This window comes from Solanum stenotomum, chromosome 5, assembly GCF_019186545.1.
Source record: "Solanum stenotomum isolate F172 chromosome 5, ASM1918654v1, whole genome shotgun sequence".
Lineage (NCBI taxonomy): Eukaryota > Viridiplantae > Streptophyta > Magnoliopsida > Solanales > Solanaceae > Solanum > Solanum stenotomum.
Window position 1 is genome coordinate 37,817,072 of NC_064286.1, and position 23,119 is coordinate 37,840,190.

The 23,119-nt window shown below is 37.3% G+C and overlaps 1 protein-coding gene across 1 annotated transcript; it reads right to left on the bottom strand.

The window, feature by feature from the left end:
* Positions 1-2,154: 2,154 nt before the first annotated feature.
* Positions 2,155-22,770, bottom strand: LOC125864918 (potassium transporter 7-like). The gene is made up of 10 exons (XM_049545039.1): positions 22,222-22,770; positions 15,683-15,911; positions 15,336-15,584; positions 15,131-15,181; positions 14,237-14,497; positions 7,615-7,667; positions 7,329-7,443; positions 6,881-7,135; positions 3,549-4,071; positions 2,155-3,158 (listed from the first exon to the last, which is right to left on the bottom strand). Exons 1-10 carry the CDS (start codon positions 22,510-22,512, stop codon positions 2,621-2,623), a joined length of 2,565 nt encoding a protein of 854 aa, XP_049400996.1. The 5' UTR covers positions 22,513-22,770; the 3' UTR covers positions 2,155-2,620.
* Positions 22,771-23,119: the final 349 nt, after the last annotated feature.

The following is a 23,119-nucleotide window of genomic DNA, read 5'->3' on the forward strand; positions in this document are numbered from 1 at the left end:
CCTCATATTTCGAGGACAATAGACATGTTTCTATATTTAGTCTTTTCATGTTAGTTTCAGTTTTGCTAGAGTTAGCTGGGGGCTTGTCCCGACATCTCTAGTCGGTTAGAGGCTAATATTCAGACATAGTACTAGATTCAACTTTAGTTTTGAGTTTGATCTTTCAATTGTTATTAAACTCATAGTTTATTTATATTCAGACAATATTGGGTATTCCCCTATCATTTAGTTTATCTTATGTTTTTAGCTTCCGCACAATATTCCTTTTAAGTATGCTTATGATATGCCAGCTCAGGGTTAGCTTGGGGTCACTTGTAATCCTAGGTCCCGTGTTTACATCAAGAGGGTAGCCTCGGGGTGTGACAGTATGAGAGGATGGACAATCATCTCATCCAACTTGGCTTTAGTAGAAGTCAAAGTGAAGCTACTTTGTATGTGAAAGTTACTGTAGGTGAGTCCTTAATTTTCTCAATTTATGTGGATGACATGCTTGTGACAGGAAGCAAAATTGAACTAATCCAAAGGTTCAAGGATGAAATGGTGAAAATCTTATAAATGACTTATCTTGGAGTCATGAAGTACTTCCTTGGCATATAAGTGTTGCAATCCAGTGATGAAATTTTCATATGCTAACAAAAATACATTTAGAATATTCTAAATAGGTTCAAAATGCAAGATTGCAAACCTGTGAGTACTCCAATCTCTACTGGCGTGAAGCTTGTCAAGGATGAGGATTCCAAAAAAGTGGATGATAGTTTGTATAGAAGCTTAATTGACAGTCTTCTATATCTAACCACAAGCAGACCTAGCATTCTATTTGTTGTAAGTTTGCTTTCTAGGTTCATGCATTCGCCTAGAGACACACACTTCACAACGGCTAAAAGAGTGTTAAAGTATATTAAAGGAACCAACAAGTTTGGAACTTTTTTCCCAGCATCTGCCGAAGTAACTATGAACCTGGTTGGGTACTTTGATAGTGATTGGGGTGGCAGAGTTAATGATTCCAGAAGCACCTCTGGATATCTTTTCTGTTTGGGGACAAGTTGTTTTAGTTGGATCTCTAGGAAACAAGAAACTACAGCTCAATCAACATAAGAAGTTGAGTACATAGTTGCTGCATCTGCTGTTAAACAAGTTATTTGGCTAAGGAAGATGTTGAAGGACTTGGGCCAATGAACAAACAAAAGCTAGCAAGATCATGTGTGACAACAACTCTACAGTTTCAATCTTGAAATATCCAGTGTTTCATGGTTGAACTAAGCATATCAAGACCAACTTTCATTTTATTAGAGAAGTCCAACAATCTAATGAAGGTGTTGCTTGTCCATTGTTCATCCGAGAACCAACTAGCTGACATTTTCACTAAGTCACTGCCAAAGGAAAGGTTTGAAGATCTGAGGCAAAGAATCGGTGTTTGTCACAAAAATGCCAAGCAGGAGTGTTAGACAATTGACATTTTTTTCAAACTTATTATTTTTACTGTTTTTTTTTTTTTTACTTATTTTAGTTTAGTGCTTCCTATTTTCTAGCTAGACTTAGTCAACTTTAATTGTTTAACTTTCTAAAGTTAGTGGCCCTTTTATGGCCGTTAGTGGCACATGTTTTTATTCAATTTTCCATCCACTTTGTAGGCGGCTACTAGATAGGAAATGGTTAGATTTTTTCCTTGTGTAAATTCAATATTTCTGCAAATTAATGAATAACTGGATTTTCATAAGTTCACTCTATTTTTTATTCTTCAATTCAGTTTCTTGAGTGTTTCTGTTTTAACTGCTTTGAAATCGATAACCAAAACAAAGAAAAAGCAACGGTTGACTAACTTTCAGAACATTCAAACTAATGAGTCCTAAATCACTTTCTAACAGTTAAATGATATGAGTTTTCAAGTACAGAAACGACCAGTCTAGAAAGTTTCATATAGTTTGATGTCAAGTATTCCACAACTATCATGACACGAAAATACTAAATAGACTTTGTGTGGCACAGCCACACATGTATTTCAACCATTTGTGGCTGATCGTTCAAATCAAACATCCAGTCCCACATTTCCATAGTCACAAATTGCAAGACCACAAACGTTTACCATTCTATTCGCACAGATGAAAAACAAACAAAAACCAAAAGAAAAAATAAAAGAGCAAGACAACAATTCTCTAAGATGAATGAACTAGTCTACGGTGAAAACTCCATCAACATTTATAAGGTCATTCAATAAGAAAATTATGAAAGTTAAGGGCAAAAGTAATAACTGAAAAGAACTACAATACTATGAGTTTGCATCTATCTTGGCGGTCACTGTGTGTCTGTTCTTCACTTATTCCTGCTCATCTAGCTTCAACAGATGGAAATGCATTGAACAAGTCAACGGGTTGAGGCAGTGTTAGAATGAAACCCAAATGACTATGGCGATAAGTTTGTTACAGTAACTGGATCAGTGCAAAGATTTCCAGGCTATAAGACGAAGGATTTCAATTCAGCTGTGGTGTGTCATGTGTCCAACGAAGGCATATGGACACTTGACTGCACTCATCACTTTGATACAGGGGACCAACAAACAATTTGACACTAAAACCTTTTCACCAAAATATATTAGTATGGGCCTTTTCCAGAAAGCTAATTCTCACACCATATATGTCATGCCAACCTGCATTAAATGCGAGTGTGGTACACTCAAATTGGCAATTTCCCTCCTGCAATTCTTTCTAAGGAAAGCATAGAAGTAATTTATGAAAAGCTTCTTAATGAACCAGGAACTTTTCCTTGCCCTAATATTTCCATGACCAAGGAGGTAAACCACACCGGATTCTTTGGCCTTGCGTAAGAATGAGAGCTCCTTCTCAAAGGACTGTTCAGCATCCGACAAGAGTGACTCCGATGAAGGGCCAGGCTTCAGCTCTTCTGAAATGCTTTCTTCCACAACTGCTTTTCCGGTGTCCTTAAAATCAGATAAGAGAGGAACACCAAGTGAGTAAACACTCCCATTGGGAGCAACAAGGACCCTTGAAAAGGCATGCTCTTCTTCAGAGTCTGATTCATCATTGCCATCACTTTCAAGTGACCGCTCCTGAGCATCTCTACGAATAAACTTCTCTAGACTTTCAATCAGTAGCTGCTCAAAAGCCTGCTGGTTTTCTTTGCGAACATCCTTGTAACCGTATCTGTCATTCCAAGAATTCCGACTGAAATATTAGTAGCCAAGTTCCATGGCAAAAACAAACAACAAATGCAGCAAAGAAAATGCATCTATACAAAGGAAACTGTCAAAAACTCGAATATAAAGCATTGGTCCAAATAGAATCATGACAGAAGCACTGCCCGTAGGAGTTAGGCAATTTAACAACCTGTTTGCAGACAAAATTAGGTATCACAACACAGGCAGGTTCCGGTTTCTCACAGCTAACTGTCCAAATACCACATCTATTTACAGATATCAACGGTCATGCAGCAGACCTTTTTGTAAAATTTATACTAAGCTCTCCTTAGCCACGTAAACCAGACCACCTAGTCTAAACAAACCAATAGAAATGAAAATAATTTAGCATGCTTACCTGGCAATACAACGAAATATGTGGTAGCCTCTGGGGCAGACACGGCAAAACAGGAACCTTTCATTCTGAGGTACTACAGGAACAGGAATGTATTTTATACAAACAAAAATTATCATTGAATGAACAGCAGGAAGAGTGGTGAGAAAATGTCCAAATATAGCTGGTATGCCCTTTGCCAGTTCATTATAAAGCAAGCCAATTCCAGGTGCTCTGATTGTTCCAAGGTTTGGGCCTAGTTCACGTAGCAAATCCATAGACATCTTTTGCTTGACTTCAGTTTCATACTTCAGCTTGCTTCCATAGTTCCATATGTACATAATAAAAAACAAGACAACAGCGAAAACCAGAATGATCCAACTTCCATCTCCCACACTCCATAAAACTGATGAGAAAAATATTAACTCCAATCCCAACAAGATAACAACAAAGCTAAGCACAATAATGATGTTGATCTGCCATATCAGAAGCATGACAATAGTAACTAGTATTGTTGTCATCATCATCACACCAAGCTCGGCTATTCCTGTCAGACAGGATATGCATCAGACTAGGAAGTCTAGAACAAGCCAGTTTAAATCTTCATCTAATTATGCAGTCTAGAAATCAACAGCATACCCAGTGTAATCCCATAAAGTGGGTCTGGGGAGGGTAAAGTGTATGCACACCTTACCCCCTACTTTGGAGGTAGAGAGACTATTAGAGACTATTTCCGATAGACCCTCAGCTCAAGGAAAAAAACAGTCCAAAGCAGTATAGAAAAAGAAATAGTGGAAATGAAGAAGTAATGGCATCCTTAACAATAGTCATAACAAGAGATAATACAATAATCGAAGTACAAATATCAACCAATAGTAACCAAACTCAAAGGAAAACAAACTATAAGAGTAACATACCACTAATAGTACGACTAATAGCACATAAGGATAAGCGAGACAATGTTTAACTATCAAACTAATCTTCTATCTTAATCCTTGTCCTCCATAGCCTCCAATTTATGATCATGTCCTCGGTAAGTTGACGTTCTGTCATGTCTTGTCTAATCACCTCCTCAATACTTATTCGTGCTACCTCTCCCTCTCTTGAAACCATCCATAGCCAACCTCTCACACCTCCGCACTGGGGCATCCATGCCTCTCCTTTGCACATGCCTGAACCATCTCAACCTCATTTCCCGCATCTTGTCCTCTATCAAGTTCACTCCTACCTTGTCCCAGATATCGTCATTCCTAATTTTTTTCTCTCCTGGTATACACACACATCCATCTCAGCATCCTCATCTCCGAAACTTCCATATTTTGAAAATGGGAGTTCTTGACTGGCCAACTCCATACATAGCTAGTCTAACCACCACTTTGTACATTTTGCCTTTAAATTTAGGTGGTATCTTCTTATCACACTGGACTACGAATGTGAGCCTCCATTTCATCCACCCTGCACCAAGACGATGTATAACATCATCATCAATCTCCCCATTTGTTGGATAATAGACTGAAGATACTTAAAACTTCCTCTCTTTTGAATAACCTGTGTATCACTAGCATTACTTCCACACCAGACTCAAGCATTACATTACTTAAATTGCACTACAGGTATTTTGTCTTGGTTCTAATCAGCCTGAATCCATTAGACTCCATTAAAATTGAAAGAATCCCATTGATTTACTAGTCAAACTGATCAGGACCTCTAAATTGCAATCCAACTATCCAAGCAACATATGAGTATTCTTTTGCTATCTTACCTAACAGGCCGAAACCCTATATCTTAAGTACTTTCAGTTTCCTCACGCACAAATAAACAGTCATTACATGTTACTATATCCTGTGGAACTAATTGGAACAATACACTTAGATATATTTGGATGATTAGATCCTTGTTTCACAGTTGAAAAATATCGAGTCATGACCTGCAAGTTGAATATTATTTCCTCTGGCCCATTCCCATTTCACAAAACACATTTGACTTCACATGCATCAAAAGCTGAGAAAGATCAAGTGCATAGTTTAAAATTGCAAGACTAAGACTACAAAAAAAAGTATTGAAGGACAAGAAATTGAATTTTAAGCTGTTTTTCTTTTTCTAATGAATGCCTTTTCATCTGTCTTTCTTTCCTGGTAAATGTACTCCTACAAAATTCTATTTCTCAAAAGGTGTTGTTGACCTTTTCAAGGATTTACTTTGAATGCTCCCCTCAATGATTATCTACATGCCAGCTTCTAGTTAAGTAACACTTCTAACCTAATTAATTGAAACTTGGTGATGACACAGATCAAATAACTGAACAGAATAAGATTATAACTGCTAAAGGGATCAAAAGTTCAAAACTGCAGCAGTGAGATATCCCTACTCTCTTGTCAGTATTTTTGCACTACGTTCATCAGATGTCCAGATCAGTCAAATGGGGCAATAGTCTGATATTTGTTGGCCTAGATAGGGCCCAGTGGGTGAATATGGCGTATTAGAGAATGGTGGATATGGAAGACCGCTGATGGAACTGGAGGTTCTGACAATTGGAGTAGGTGAGGTGGATTTTAGGGATCGGGAAAACAAATGAATTGATAACTGAATCTATTTCCTAAAAAACTGGATTTCGGATGTGTTAGAAGCTCAAATGAAAAGGAAGGAAAAAGAAGAAAATTTGGATAGAGATGCACCCTATCAAAAATTGTTCCTGAGATATTAACCAAGATGTCGACGATAACACCAAAAAGAGCCAAGATGAAATTCTTTGTGAAATCAAATGGGATTGTTATGTCCACAAAATGAAGAGAAGTTGTGCAAATTGCAAAATATGATTGAAGGAAGTCATCAAATAGGAAATCTAGAACTTGACCTCTTTGTTCACATCTTTTAACTTCTTTTCTGTCAGTTGTATAATTCTTGTGTATTTGATAGTACAAGAATAGGTAGGTTAAGGTTTATTTTATTTAAGATTTTCAATAATATTCTATCAATATAACAGTTAATTATTATTTAGTTTGAATTATATTTAAACAGGTTTAAATGTGTGTACATTATACTCATTCAGATACTAAAAAACAAATAGTCTATTATTTAGTGTTCAGATCTCAAAACAGCCACTTTTTTTTTGAGAAAAAAAAAACAACTTGATATTTAGATGTTCATTCAGATTCAGATATTCATGTTCATTCAGATTCAGATGTCTTAATCTCAATGAAAACAAATGGGGCCTTACTGAAAAATAAATATAAAGACCTTCCACATACGCACCAGATACATCCAAGTAGTATTAGGGAAAAAGACCACAAGAAAAGAACCAAAAAGTAGAAGCAAAGACATCACTAAGTTCTAATGAACAAGGAACCAGGCATTACCATAAGCATTTCCTATCTCATATATGCTTGAGATAGAACAAACCATCACCAAGGACAATGCGAGAAGAAACCAGTTCATCACCGGGATATATATCTGACCCATGAACTTCCGTGATGTATGAATAATTTTAAGACGAGGGAAGCAGCCTAGGGCTGTGGATTGTTTAATGCAAGAGAAAGTTGCGGTGGTCATCGCTCTACTGGCTATCAATGCAGCTACATTAGCAATCAAGAAGACGGGCCAGAAAACTCCACCTGCATCATGATTGGAAATTTACACTAAAAAACTTGGTTTTTTACTCCTTTTGGATTCATAAACTTTTATCACCGAAAGCATAGACATTAAGGATCACTTGCACGTAAAATTAAGTTGAAAATTAGTGTTATCATTTTTTCTCATAGCAAGTAAACAGGGGCTATCAGGGTAAGAACAGAACCAGAAATTTACTTGGCACAGAAGAGAAGAAAGCCTGTGTTGTGTCCGCATGGTTCTCCATAAGATAAGCAGCTTGACCAAGGTAACCCAACAGAAGGCATGGCAGCACAAGGAACACAAAGGTAAGCTGTAAATAAAGTTTGATACTCAATAAATTTTTTCTAATCGTAAAAAAAATAACAATAATAAAAAAATATCAAGAATATAAAAGGGGTAGGTATAATTATATCGATACACCTCCCAACACCCCACTCCATTCCCAGCCACAAATCCTATCACCAGATCTGCTGCTGCATACCTGGACTGATCTCACAGAAAAATAACAAAGATCTGCAAACATTGCCTCGGAACCTGAGTTTTAGAAATGATGATCAGCTTTATATCCCAGAAAGTAAAGAGAAATAATGATATTATAGAACAAAAAAGAACCCCCCAAAAAAGAAGAAGATTGAGGAATTATAAATATTCTTAAAATTCATGGAGAAAAAAAAAGAAGAGAATTGAGAAAAAAATGCTTACATACACACAGAAGTATATTTCTTTGAAAGGCCAAGAAAATGTCAACAGTTAAGAAAAACATGTGATATAAAAGGTGAGTATAAGATGTCTTCATCCAAGTGGAGAAAACGCATCAAGAAATTACCATGGTTAATATCAATGCCAAGTGGAAACGTTAAGCAATTGATCTATCTCTCAACAGAGAAGTGGAGAGTCAAAATTTATCTGACACGTGGTTCATCTGCATAGTTGTCCTAAACATTCAAGTGTACATTTTAGCAAAGAAAATGGAAGAGCGGCACCTAACTTTGTTAGACCAAACCCTAAAACTTAGTTCTTGAAACAGAAAAATTCTGAAACATAAAAAAGTTTTCCCAGTACACAATCACAAATGGACAATGCAAGAATAAATGGAGAGTAGCATTCAGTTATGGGTTTACCCCAAGACCACAAACCGACTCAGAGACCAGCTTAATCTCCTTTTGTTGCATATAGTGAACCAAATTTCAAAGCTTTTACTGGAATTCATTGCCTGTTTGGCCAAGCTTTTGGGAAACCAAAAGTGTTTCTTTCTTAAAGTGCTTATTTTAGAGTTGGGGTGTTTTACCAAACTTTTAGGAAAAAAAGTGTTTTTGAGTAGAGTGGCAGAAGCTGTCTTTCATAAGCTGAAAAAAATATTTTTTCCTTGAAGCACTTATAGATCCTTTGCCAAGCACAATTACTGCTTTGATATTGACAAAAGTGCTTTAAAAATAGGTTAACCAAACACAAACTACTTGTTGAATTTTACTTTTGTTACTGCAGTAATATTTAATATAATAAATTGTCTAGATTTAGGAAAAATTTGAAATTTGAATTTTACTAGGTTATTTTAGTTATTGAGAAATTCTAGCTTTTTTGAATTGCAGATTTTCTGCATATTATGTGCTCAAATTGGCTATTTAAAGCCCTCCTATACTTATTAAATTATTGAGACATTTTCTTGAGAATTAATTATTGAGACATTTTAATCAATACCTTTTGCTGCCCCGTCTTTTAAAAAACCAACACTACTACTCTCCAAAAGTAACCTTTTTAAAACACTTCTGACAAAAAGCATTTTTCAAAATAAGAAAATTTTGGAAGCTTGACCAAACAAGCTAACCTTCGAAATGTTAAAGGCCAAAAAGAAGCACTTGAAAAAAGGGTTTCGACAATAAAGGAGAAAATGATTAAATGTGAATAACCCTGATTGCTCTAGACAAGAACTTAAGAAGGCCTAGACAGGTGAAGATTCAAAACACTATCTAGTTCAAATGATAATGCTATACCTTCGTGCTTCAGACGCCCATTTTCAAGAATGATTTTTAATTTATGGTACATACATAAATTGCCTCTGCAATTCTTGAGATTCTATTTCATAACGCCTAATGATTGGCAACTCAAAGGCCACATCCACTTCCTTTCTGTTGAAATGTACAACAGGTGTAACAAATCCACAAATTGTGCACAGTTGAACTCGAAAGTGGGTTCGCTGTGAAGCTTGCCTCAGGCAAATCTTACATCGCAATGGGATTGAAAAGTAAGGGATCATAAAAGCGCGAGTTTAGGATTCAACTGTGCTTTTTTTTGGATAAAACAAAAGGGAATAAAATCGTGAGTCCCTAAAGGACCAAAGGTTGGATCAAAGAGGACAATACCATGGCAGTTGGGCTTGAGTCGTTACAAGCGGTATCAAGGCCAGTACCTCCACTAGTACAGTGGTGAAGCAGACCTAAGTGAGGACTGAGGACACTGAATCTCTCAGGATGTGAATCAAACAGCCCGTAAACCGTTGATTCTTAAATTTGTAAGGGAGTTTGCTGTAAAGTTTACCTTGCGTAGATCACACATCAAAATGGGAGGGAAAAGTTAGTGGTCAAATGACAAGTTCAGGTTTTAGTTGCGGAGGAGCCTTTAGGGTCAAAACCAAGGGGACAAACACGTGAGGCTACAAAATTGAGCCATAGCAAACAATACCTTGGAAGTTGGGCTAGGTTGTTACAACAGGTCACATGATTTTACTTAATACTTTAACTAAATTTGCTCGACCTACAATAGAAAGAGTTACAATATGCAGATTGGGTTTCTATGCAATCAGAGGTGCAGCTTTGTAGTCAATAAAGTGGAAGGAAAACTGTGAGGTCTCAAGTTCTAATTCCAGTGAAGGCAAAAAAGATTAGGTGATTTCTTTTCACTTGCTTAAGCCTTAGTTGACATAGTTACCTAGTACATGTGTTGGTGGGAGGTAGCATGTACGCAGTGGAATAGTCGAGATGAGCACAAGTTGGTCCGCATATTGTCATAAAAAAATAATTGGATCCCTACAAAAATTTAGGAATGGAGTAACGACATTTGAACCAAAGAACTATCATAATGTTATCAAGTAACACGACTAAAACTAGCATGATGCATTACCGAGAACTCCAAGTTTGAGTATTGAGTAGCAAAAGGCACCAGGTTCACATAAATCATCTATTTTTTGGATTTTTTTTTTGATAAACGAGAAATCCGCCTGTGACCCGCCCTTTGGACCAATCACAGTCTTCTAACCTCGGTGGATAATGGGCCCAACCCTCTACCCTTCTCCACTTAAATACCGGGCTTCGCTTTGCATAGTAGGGGGCTTGAACCTGCGACCTAAGCCACAAATCCTCCACCTTTTGCCACTCGAGCTAGGCCTTGGGGGCCTATTTTTTGGAATTATACTTCCCACAGATTATGCATATACAATATGAAGATCAAATAGAGAGCCTTGACTAAGGACAAGATCCGGAAATTGGGGGAAAAAGTTGTTGGCAATAGGGGACTGGAGGAGTAGCATGAGGTCTGCAACAACGACTTGCATTAGTGAGGCAGCTAGAGAGGTGCTAGGGGTCTCAAGAGGTTACCCCGGTAGACACAAGGGGAACTGGTGGTGGAATGAAGAGGCTGAAGGGGAAGTGGAAGCTAAGAAAGTGGCATATGTGAAGCTAGTGGGGAGCAAGGACGCAAAGAATAAAATGATGAATAGAGAGGTATAAGAAGGTGAAAAAGGGAGGTGAAGTTGGCGGTTACAATAGCAAAGACGACAATGTTTGGACGTTTGTATGAAGACTTGGGGACAAAGGAGTTGTAGAGACTAGACAAGGTGAGAGAGAGGAAGGCACGTGACTTGGACCAAGTGAAATGCATCAAAGACGAGGAAGGCATAGTATTGGCATACGAGGCACATATTAAACAGATGGCAGAGTTACTTCCATAAACTCTTGAACGGAGAGGGGACATGAACATTGTGCTCGGTGATCTAGAGCGCTTTGAGAGTTACCGAGATTTGGGTGTTGCAGGTGTGTAAGGGTTGAGGAAGTGGAGGAGGCTATGTGAAGGTAAATAGAGGAACAAAGATCGAGCCATACGAAATCCCGATGGAATTTTGGAAGAACGCAAGCAAGGTAGGCTTAGGGTGGCTTACTAGGTTGTTTAATACCATTTTTAGGATGACGAAGATGCCCAGAGAATGGAGGTGGAGTACGGCCATTCTATTATATAAGAACAAGAGGATATCAAAAACTGCAACAATTATAGGGATATCAAATTTCTAAGCCACACTAATATAGTTTGGGAGAGGCTAGTGGAAGTGAGGTTTAGGAGGATTGTGTCTATTTCAGAGAACCATTTCGGATTCATATGAGGGAAATCAACTACATAAGTCATTCACCATGTGAGGAGGTTGGAAGAGCAGTATAGAAAGAGAAAAAGGGACTTGCATATGGTGTTCATAGACCACAAAAAGCATATGACAGTCCCAAGACAGGTTCTCTAAAGATGCTTGGAGGCTAGAAGTGTGTCGGTATCTTACGCTAGGGTGACTAAGGATATGTATGATGGTGCTAAGACCCGAGTCAGGAATGTGGAAGGAGACTTAGAACACTTCTGGTCATGTTGCAGTGCACTAGGGATCCACTTTTAGCCCTTTTTATTTGCATCAACGATGGATGTACTAACGCGACACATTCAAGGGGAGGTGTCATTATGCACGTTATTTGCGGGCGACATAGTACTAACTGACAAGACGCGAGCCAGCATTAACGCGAGACTAGAGGTTTTGAGACAGACCATGGAATCAAAAGGTTTCAAGTTGAGCAAGACCAAAATCGAGTACTTGGAGTGCAAGTTTAGTGACATGACCCATGAAACGGACGTGGACGTGAGGATTGACACATAGGTCATCCCCAACAGAGGAAGTTATAAGTACCTACGGATCAATATTCAAGGTAATGGGGAAATCGATGAGGATTGCACACATTGTATTGAGGCGGCGTGGATGAAATGGAGGCTCGAACCGGTGTTATGTGTGATAAAGAGTGTGCCACCAAGACTTGGTGGTGAAATCCATAGTGTGGTTAGACCCACTATTGTTATATGGTGTGGAGTGTTGTCCAGTCAAGAACTCTCATGTCCAAAAGATAAGAGTAACAAAGATGAGGATGTTAAGATGAATGTGTGGGCATCATACCAAGAGAGATAAGTTTGGAATGAAGATATTTGAATCAAAGTAGTCCTATTTGGAAATCTTTGGATCTATGCTAATTTTCAACTTCCCAAAGCATTTTGTACTATATTTACTAGTTCAAATTGATTCACTAAGCTAGTTAAAAGCCTTATTACACAATTCCACCTGTGTAATACATCCAACATTCTCAATATTAAACGTTTTTAGCAAGCCAGAGCAATGACCCCTGTGGAGGATAAGATGCAGGAAGTGAGGTTGAGGTGGTTCGGGCATGTGAAGAGATGATATGTAAATGCCCCAGTAAGGATGTGGGAGAGGTTGGTCATAGGGAGCTTGACAATGGGTAGAGATAGGCCTAAGAAGTATTGGGGTAAGGTGATTGTGCAGGACATGGTACAACCTTAGCTCACCGAGGATATAACCCTTGATTGGAAGGTGTAGAGGTCGCGAACTAAGGTAAAAGATTAGTAGGTGATCGGACGTATTGCTTTCCATTGGTAGAGTATTAGTATTTGTGAGAAATACAGGAGAAAAATATTATTGAATGTGTATCTATATTATTACATTGAGACCCTATTAATAGACACTACATTATACTCATTTTCCAACTAGGACACTACATTACAATCCTTTTCCAAGTAAGATTCTATATACTATTCCTATTCATATTCCTACTCTAAGTAGGATTGTACATAATATTCTTGTTCCTATTCCTATTCTAACACTACCCCTCAAGCTAGTGCATACAAGTCATATGTACTTAGATTGTTACAGATATAATTAATACGAGAACCGATGAGGATCTTGATGAAGATATTTGCAAGTTGATCACTTGACTTCACAAAATTGACAGTCAATCTCAATGTGCTAAGTCTTCTCATGAAATATTGGATTTGATGCAGAATGTCGATAAAACACAGAGTGATAAACTCGACTATGAGTCATGCCAAACTCTTGAGATCCTTACGGATATGGGGTTGACACAAAAAAGTCCTAGAAAGTCATCAGAAATTGACACACGGTGACCTGCCTGACTGAGTTTTCTTCCCCTAAATATGGGGTTCATGCGTGTATCATTGGTCCTACTTTTGTTAACACAACCATTGGCCAGACGGGCGGCATATATGTGAGAGATATAGGAGAAAAATATTATTCAATTGTATATCTAAATAATTACATCGAGACCCTATTTATAGACACTACAATACACTCCTTTTTCAACTAGGACATTACAATCTTTTTCCAAGGAGGATTCTATATACTATTCCTATTCTTATTCTTATTCTAAGTAGGATTGTATATACTATTCTTGTTGTATTATTCTTGTGTTTTCTTATTCATAGATTTGTATTACTACGAGTTATTTCTTTACCCTCGATTATTGTATTATTTTGTTGTTGTTTCTACTTGTTGGTACTATCTTCTTTTACATCTTTCTTTGAGGAGTCTATCGGAAACAACCTCTCTACCCTCTCAAGGAAGGAGGTAAGGTAGGTACACTCTACCCTCCGAAACCCGCTTGTGGCATGTGGGATTACACTGGGTTTGTTGTTGTAATGCGAAGAAAAGAAAAATTGCATATTTTAATCACAAATTGCATTACAAAGTTTTAAAGGAAATGAAAACTGGAAGCAACTTGTAGTCCAATAAAAGATGTAAAGAGCATCTCAGCAAGAAGATAATCATCGCAAGTTGTAACAGTAGATGCAAAAATAGAGTCCAAACATATGAAAGTAAACCTCGTTGCATTTCAAAATCTTCTTAATATAGAAAAAAGAGCACCTGTATTCACTCAAGTAACCCAAGAACAAACAAAATAAAAATGGAAACAAATAACAGTGCATTTTTTGTTAGTAATTCCGATTACAAGTTTAGTGTCAACTATCGGAAGCATCCATTATCAAGAGTTTACCTGTTGCACAAAGAATACAGCCCCCAAGTGAGTACCACGCCTTTGTTGAATTGCGCTTAAAGTAATAGTATATATGAACTGGATTAAATGCCTTCCAAACACTAGAATCATACTTAATGAGGTTGTAGACGCCAATGCCACCCAGGGAACAGAACCATATAAACAAAGCAGGACCTACGAAATGCCCCATTTTACTTGTCCCATACTTCTGTACACTGAACAGAATTACAAGAAATGCCACTGATACCATCACAACTTGATCTGCAAAGACATTAGAGTATAAGAAATCTAACTACTAAAAGGACTTCGAGTGCATCAAGATATCACATAAGGTAGGAAGAGCAAATCATATCCATCCTATCATTTAAGTCATAGGTTAAGCCTAACACCTCAAGATACAAGGTATAAGCATCTTCAACTCAGTGTTGTCAGTCGAAATTATCAGGGTTCACAAAACTGTGCTTTCTTAGCAATCTTGAGCAGCAGAATTATTAAAATGTACAAATTCTCAATGAGCAAAAAAACACAGAATGTAATATAACCACAAATTCCTTTCATTACTGAGCTAGGCAATATCAACGAGGTTTATACCTCATGTGCACATAGCAAACTGCATTTTAAGAACAATCACTGACCATTCCCTCAGTTGGTGCAGGTCATCCATCAATGTGGCACACTAATCTTCCTTGTGTCATTACAATTGTAATGGATGTCGCGAAGGAATGATACAATAGAAACTATAAGCAAACTATTTACCAGAATACTGTATTCACTTTATAGAAAGCATGCTGAATTGATAGAGAATTAAGGGATCCAAAGACTTGCAGATCACATAAATTCCAAGTAGTGAACAATTCTTTAAACGTTTGTGCTCAATAAGCAAGATTACATTACCTTGCTCAACCCCAGAGACTCCAACTCTTAAACCACCAACAGCAGACATTACTGCATCAACATAGTTGAAAGAAACTTAAACTTCAAAAAGGGAAAAATAGCTAATTCATTCAGAGGAAAAAGACCTCCGAGGACCAAAAGGCAGTACGTACCCCTGTTTCCCTCAACCCACTTATTTAACAGGTAAAAAAAAGGCTACAGATACCTGACATAGCAGGTGTAACAACTCCATCAGCTATCACCATAGCAGTACCAGCAAGAACTAACATCAGAAGAAGCTTTTTCAATGTCAATGAAGCTTCAAGCCTTTCCTTTATTTTTAAAGACCTCTCAAGTTCTGGAGATGGCACCTTCAGTCTGAAGCCTGATACTCGAGCATCTGATGCTAGTTGGTTTGGAAGAAGATTAACCTTAGCATGCCTACAAAGCAGTGAGTACAAAGCAAAAGTACCACCTGCAGTTATTAACCAAAGTCATTGAATGAATCAGAAGACACAAAATACGGAGCATAATGATGTAAAACAACTTGCCAAGTTTCAAATGTCAGCTCACCTTCACCATCATCATTGGCCCAAAGAACAATAAGAACATATTTAACCAACGAAATGAGGATTAAGGTATACAAAACCAAGGATAATGCACCAATAACATCTTCGTTGCCATTGACAGGGGCCTTGCTGAACATCACACTGAAGGTATATAGGGGACTTGTCCCCACGTCCCCAAAGACAACTCCAAGAGTCTGAAAGGCCAATAGGATTTTCCTACCTGCTGAAACATCCTGCAAATAAACTTGGAATTAGTCACTAGTTCACTCTGTACTCTGAAACGAATGCTTATTAGATTTCACAAGGTCAAAAGAAAGACCTGGTTTCATTAGCGATACAGACAAGACTTATTTTTAATGTCTTTTTTGTAACAAGATAAAAAAAAAGAGGGAATTATCATCACAAACATCATCTCATCAGTGGTAATCCAATCATCACTGCTTGTCCAAGTTGCCCAGCTCATGTGAAGGAAGAATTGCAAAAGTTAATGTTTTAGTCTATGGAGGATTTTGTGCTAACTACTTATTAATATTTAAATTGAACATTTACTTGTATATATTGTGTCTGTGTAAGGTTTATTTTGGTCTTTCTTTAAGAAATGTGCTACACTTCAGTGAAGCGAGCACTTTGCTTCAAGCGAAGCAGGGCCTTGTCACATTTTCTCACTTCACTCTCCCCAAAACACTGGTACAGAGGTTCATTTAGTATTCTCCCTCAGGAAAGGACCTCCACTGAATGAAGTCAAAAAAAAACAGAAACCATAAATGAAGGTTGGAGGAACAAGAGAGATAAAACTAGAATGTAGTCAGAATTTTCTCAAGTTGGGTATACGTTTGATAAGAACATACATACCTTGTTGTTACCAAGTATGGACTCGAGGCAAATTCATGCAAACTCTAGGTCAATGAATATAATGTGGAAATTCTTCTTCCTATAAATTTTATCCATCTTCTTAACGTAAATCAGTGGTAGATCTAGCAAGCATAAATCCAACCTACCTTAAGTCTATAGTCTATCACTTTTTCCCGAAATTTCATTGAAGTGACTTATAAGTTCAACATTGTGACAACTCCTATTACTTTGAACCTGCTTTGCTCTTGTATATCAGAACGAAGATACACTTCTTCATTCATTTGGTATTTCTCAAATGAGTGCAAATAGAGATGTAACTTTCAATGGTGGACGTGGGCATTGAGTTTCGCTAGAGTTAAAGTAGCATTGAGTTAAGCTGGTGTTAAAGTAGCATTGAGTTTCGCTTGGAAACTGGCAAGTTTCTAGTTTCCAAATAAGTGGTACCCCTTTCTTTAGATACCGGTAGGTCAATTAAGTTGCCTAAATCTGTTCTTTATCAGTTGCTCTGTAGCTGTCTTCCTCACCCCATCTTCGACTTTTAGAGTTGTGCACTACGGGTTTGTTTGAACTTTGGTAGCTCCGTAGCTGGATAAGAAATAAGTTATCCACATATTAATTCATATAACTGATACAATGTTTGGTAGGTAGCTATGAAATAAGTTATTCTTGTATAAAGTTAATCCAGCGTTTGGTTGACAATTTAGAAACCCGCATAACTAATACTCCCTCCGTTTCACAAAGAATGGTCTAGTTTGACTTGGCACGAAGTTTAAGAAAATAAAGAAGACATTTGAATCTGTGGTCCTAAATTAAAGTTATGTCAAATGTACAAAATTGCCCTTTAATCTTGTGGCCTTAAACATGCCACGTGGAAAGCTAAAATTAAAATGTTACTAAAAAAAGAAAGAGGTCATTCTTTTTTAAACTAACAAAAAAGGAAAGGAGATCATTCTTTGTGAAACGGAGGGAGTACATGTTTAAGTTATAAGGAAATTTATGTATTATTTTATGTAGGATAGAAGGTGAAATAACTAATACATGTCTAGCTAATTCATGAATTACTACTATTAGGGATTACCCTTAGTCATAGAAGTTAGGGATTCTTATTAGCTTAGAGTTTTCAGCATTCTTAGTTTTTTAGGATTAATTACTGTTATCTTAGAAGATTATGGTGGAACGAACAAGATACCCTTGCAAGAGTTGCATTAATAAAAGGTTTTGTTTACTTTCTTTTACATTTATATTTGTTAGTTCTTTAAATTCCTTTAGTTATTATTTCCAACTAGTTATGAATTGCTAAACTCATAACTAAGGTTATGGAACTTAGAGCGGGGATAATGATAATAAATTATTTACACTAAAATCTTCTCATGAAAGGATGAACATTGTGTATTAAGGTTCTTTCATAAAAAATATTTTTTAATGGTTGCAAACATTAAGAGCTTGCTTGTATTTTGACTTGCTTGACAAAAAAGAGTTAAGATTAGGAAAATGAATCATATCAGAAAGTTGCATATCACCCTCATCTAATATCTTGAGCTAGAGATAAGCTAGCTAATCTGAGGCATGTGATGAATGAACAAATTAATTTGACACCCAAGTATCGACGTGGACATAAGGTGATATTCTCTTAATTGAGCCGAGAAGCTTTAGGAGACTTAAAGACTCGCTAGTTTTGCACAATAAACACACCTAAATGAGCTGATAGTTAATTATCTGCTTGAATTTCGACATTTAAGAATTGTTACCCTAGTTTGTCTCTAATTCTTGATTACAAATTGAGTAGTTAATTAGTTAATAATTCCCCATTTAAAACCCACAACTTCAATTCTAGTTACTAGTTTGACTTTCAATAGCAAATTATAAAGATCTCTCACTGGGGCATTAGCACACCTCCTCCTCTCCACATGTCCAAACGATCTCAATCTCGTTTCCCTCATCTTGTCCACCACAGAGTTGACTCCCACCTTCTCCCGGATAACTTCATTTCTTATCTCGTTGCTCCTAGTATGCCCATACATCTATCTCAACATCCTCATATCCATAACATGTATTTTCTGAACATGTGAGTTCTTGACTGGCCGCACTCTACCCCATACAACAAGGATTACCACTTTGTGGAGCTTACATTTAAGTTTGGGTGGTACATTCTTATCATATAAGACTCAAGCCACAAGCCTTCATTTCATCCATGCCGCACCAATGCAATGTGTGACATCATCATCGATGCCCTACTATTTTTGATTACGGACCAAAGATACTTAAAACTTTCTCTCTTAGGGATAGTCTAAGTGGCAAGCCTTACTTCTACATCCGCTTCATCCAACACAACACTGAATTTGCACTCCAAATATATCAATTTGGTCTTGCTGAAACCTGAACCCGTTAGACTCCAGAATTTGTCTCCAAACCTCCAACCTAGCATTAACTTTGTTCTATGTCTCATCAATCAGTACTATGTCGTCCACAAATAACATACACCATGGAACCTCTTCCTTAATATACCACGTCAACTCATCCATCACCGAGGCAAATAGGAAAGGGCTAAGAACTGATCCTTGATGTAGCCCATCTCAACTGGGAAGTGCTTCGAGTCTTCTTTCACTATTTTAACCCAAGTCTTGGCTCTATCATATATGTCCTTTATCACCCTGATATAAACCATCAAGACAACTTTTACCTCCAAACACCTATGGAGGACATCCCTCGGGACTATCATATGCCTTTTCAAGATCAATGAACATCATATGTAGGTCCCTCTTCCTTTTCCTATATTTCTCCACCGGTCTCCGAACAAGATGGATGACTTTAGTAGTTGATCGCCCGGCATGAATCCAAAATGATTTTCGAAAATGGGCACCCGTCTTCTCACCCTCATCTCCACCACTCTTTCCCAAACCTTCATAGTGTGGCTTAGCAATTTGATGCCCCTGTAATTGTTACAGTTTTGGATATAACTCTTGTTCTTGTACAATGGAACCACCGTAACCTCCATTTATCGGACATTTTGGCCGTCTTAAAATAGATTAAACAACTCAATCAACCACACCATACCTGCCTTGTATGTGCCCTTCCAAATTCCACCAGAATCTCATTAGGTTTTGTCGCTCTTCCCTGCACATCCTTCTAGTAGCACGTTTAGCCTCTTCAACCCTAAAACACCTACATGACCCAAAGTTCTAAAGTCTTTTAGAGTGCGCCAATTCACCCAACACAATGTCTCTGTCCGTTTCTTCATTAAGAGTTTATGGAAGTATGTTTGTCATCTTTGCTTAATAGAGGTCTCTTCTACCAACACATTGCCTTCTTCATCCTTGATGCACTTCACTTGATCCAAGTCGCGAGCCTTTCTCTCTCTCGCTTTTGTGAGCCTATACAATTTCTTTTCCTACATTTGTCCCTTAGCTCAACGCACAAGCATTTGAAAGTTGTCGTGAAGTCGTAACGGCTAACCTAGCATTTGTCTTTGTCATCTTATAAACTTCCTTAAGCGTCCACTTCTCTTCCTCATCCTCGCACTCCACCAACTTCATAAATGCAACCCTCTTTGCTTTCACTTTGCCTTGGACTTTTCCGTTCCACCACTTATCTCCTTGATGACCATCAAAGTTCCCCTCGATGCCCTAGGACATCTATAGTTGCTTCCCTAATGTAACTAGCTATCTTATCCCCATGTTGTTCACATCCCCGCTACTACTCCAGGCCCCCATACCAATCAACTTCTCCCCATCTCTCAAGAAAAGGTAGAGGTTAAGCCACCTCATTTAATCCTCGATCGGTTATACAAGGTATTCTTATCCCTCTGAATCTCCAAGTCCATCATCAAAAACTTGTGTTAAGTAGTAAGATTCTCACTCAGAATAACCTTGCAACCCTTACAAATGCCTCTATCACCCTTCCTAAGGAGTAAGTAATCTATTTGAGTCTTGGTTTTCGTACTACGAAAGGTAACCAATTGGTTCTCCCTATTCGGAAAGCACGAGTTAGCAATTACCGACTCCGGAAGCTCTGCTCAACCTCCATTGCTCTCCCCAAAACCAAAGCCTTCATGAACATCATCAAAGCCACTAGAAGTTGCTTCGATATGGCCATTAAAACCTCCACCAACGAAAATCTTCCCAGTGTTCGATATACCTCCCACTACCTTTAAAAACTTTAAGGTCCTAAACATGTAAACATTTCTATTTTAAGGGTAAATGGAAAATTTTATAGCATATTTCTAAAGTATAAAAATATGTCATTCTTTTTTAAACATGTTAAAAAGGAAAGAGTTTCACATAAAATGAAATATGAGGAATATTTATGCATTCATACTCTGATCAAATCAACAAAAGAGGAAAACAAAAATATTTCAATTGATGTACAAAACAACTAATTCCTTCAAAGCATCCACTTTCCACTTATTCCATATGACCCATAATATGCATAATGAGATTGTTTCCATATCTTTTTGTGATTCTTCTCTAGGTTCATTCTAGCCCAACTCTTGAAAAAGAAAAACTGTGTCAACTTCCCAAAGATGGCCCAGTTGATGTTAAAAAGTTATAGGAACATATTCGATAACGCCCATGCTATTTTCCAAAACAAGCACAAATGACAAATCATAACATAATGGGACTACACTCTTAAAAGGCTTCTCTACTATTTGAAATAGCAAATTTTCATACCATTCCGTTTTTGCTTTAACATGTTTCTGCATCTCCTCATTTCAACAGAATACTTGTGAAGTGTGATTAAGGTCTTAGGTCATAGACACACCCAGAACTTCACTAAATACATTGGAGTTGTAACTTGTCATTCCTTCCCTTGAATATCTGTTCCCACTTCTAAATCATGGTTTCCCTCCATTAATTTGTCATTAAATGCTATTTTTATGCCGTTCAATGTCTACTGTAGAATTCTTTGTTGCATAATACTTTTCTCTTTTTCCGCTACTCTTTCTACTTCACATCTAGGACTACTAGTCCAAGTTGAGTGGTTAAGTGTTTCTCTATTGCTTTAGAAATACTTCACTGTCCTGTTCCTTTCTTCTAACCTTCATTACCCTCTATACGTTTTGTTTATCCTCTTTCTGCCTCTCAGTGTTAGCATTCTTGGTGGTCGGATAAGCTTCACTGCCTACATCATTATAATTCCCTCCATATAGTGAAAATATTAAGCATCTAACAGATTCTATAGTATGTTGATTACATAAGGGAAGTGAAATCAATGCACAAGTATTGCCAAGTAAGGCCTTAACTAACAAGCCTTAATTCTGGGCTAGTTTGCCAGCGAAAGCAAGGGGTTTGCCTTCTAGGTCGAGCTCGTCGCACCGGGCTTGCCTAGTGCGGGTTACCTCTCCTATGTGGTTTGCGAGCTATTGCATAGGAGCGGGGTTTTACCCTGTGCGCACCCAAAGGGTAGCGGCTGCGGGTTTCCCTTGTCATCAAAAAAAAAAAAAAGGTTGGCTATACAACAAATAAAATGAATACCATTTATTTGGGGGAGGTTACCTGTTTATCTTAAAGTCATCTATATGGGCAATACCACTTCATCAACAAATAAAGATCATCTATATGGGAAGTTTATAACACAAGAAGAGGTTCTAGAATGTAAATACAATAATTTCACAAAATAAACTATGCTATAACACATAATTTTAAGTGAATAAAAGGTTTATGCAGTTCACACAATTCATCAACAATAACTCACATCAAAGTCGTTCCGTTGAGCACCAGGGAGTTCAAGAGCATCAAATGAATCAATCCGAGGGCCAGTACGGATCAGTTTCCTCATAGCATTATCATCATCATCATCAGAGTCCAATTCCAATTCATTGCGCGGCGTTGAACCTTCATCACCATCAGCAGTACCATGGTCACCACTATCCATATCTGAATCATACTCATCCTGAAACACCCACCTAGATTCAATCGAATCTATAGCCGTTAATCCGCCATTGTTCTCTATATTCTTCTCTCTCTCCGATCCCATCTCCACCATATTGAAAATGTTCTGCCAACTTGCGTATGAGATTTACATGTAGATTTGATACTAGTTCTTCTCGTACAATTCAAAAATCAATCAAAAGCAACTGAACATTCCCTCTTCTATGCATCTTCCTATACGTATATGTGTGCATTTTCCAGAGGATTGAATCGAAACCCTAGAAATTTGTGAAGGATTTGGATGAGACTTTACAGAGATTTGGGTGTATGGACTGCTTTATGTTTTTCATATAACTTGCTTTCGTCAGATCAAGTAGTTTGTTGCCTTTTTTACACTTGCTAAGAACAAGGGGTGTACATGGTAAAGCTAAATAACGAATTACCATATGGAAAATCCAATTTTAGTATATAATTATAAATATAATTTATACAGAAGTATATTATTATAATAAAGTAAATAATATAAAATATCGTTCAGAGAAAAATAATTAATTAGACGTTGGAAAAATTAATTATTTTATCTTTATTGAAATATTATTTTCATGTAATTGATTTAAGAAGGAAATTGCTTGTATTTTCTTTTGAATATTTCTATATTTATATGTGTAAGGTGTTTGTATGATATAATTGATATATTTCATAAAAATCGAAATGAATAAATT

Coding starts and splice junctions, on each gene's coding strand:
- LOC125864918 (XM_049545039.1), bottom strand. CDS start 22,512: ATGGTGGAGATGGGATCGGAGAGAGAGAAGAATATAGAGAACAATGGC. Junction 7,444..7,614: donor TTTCTGTGAGATCAGTCCAG/GTATGCAGCAGC, acceptor CTTTATTTACAG/CTTACCTTTGTGTTCCTTGT. Junction 4,072..6,880: donor TGAGATAGGAAATGCTTATG/GTAATGCCTGGT, acceptor CCTGTCTGACAG/GAATAGCCGAGCTTGGTGTG.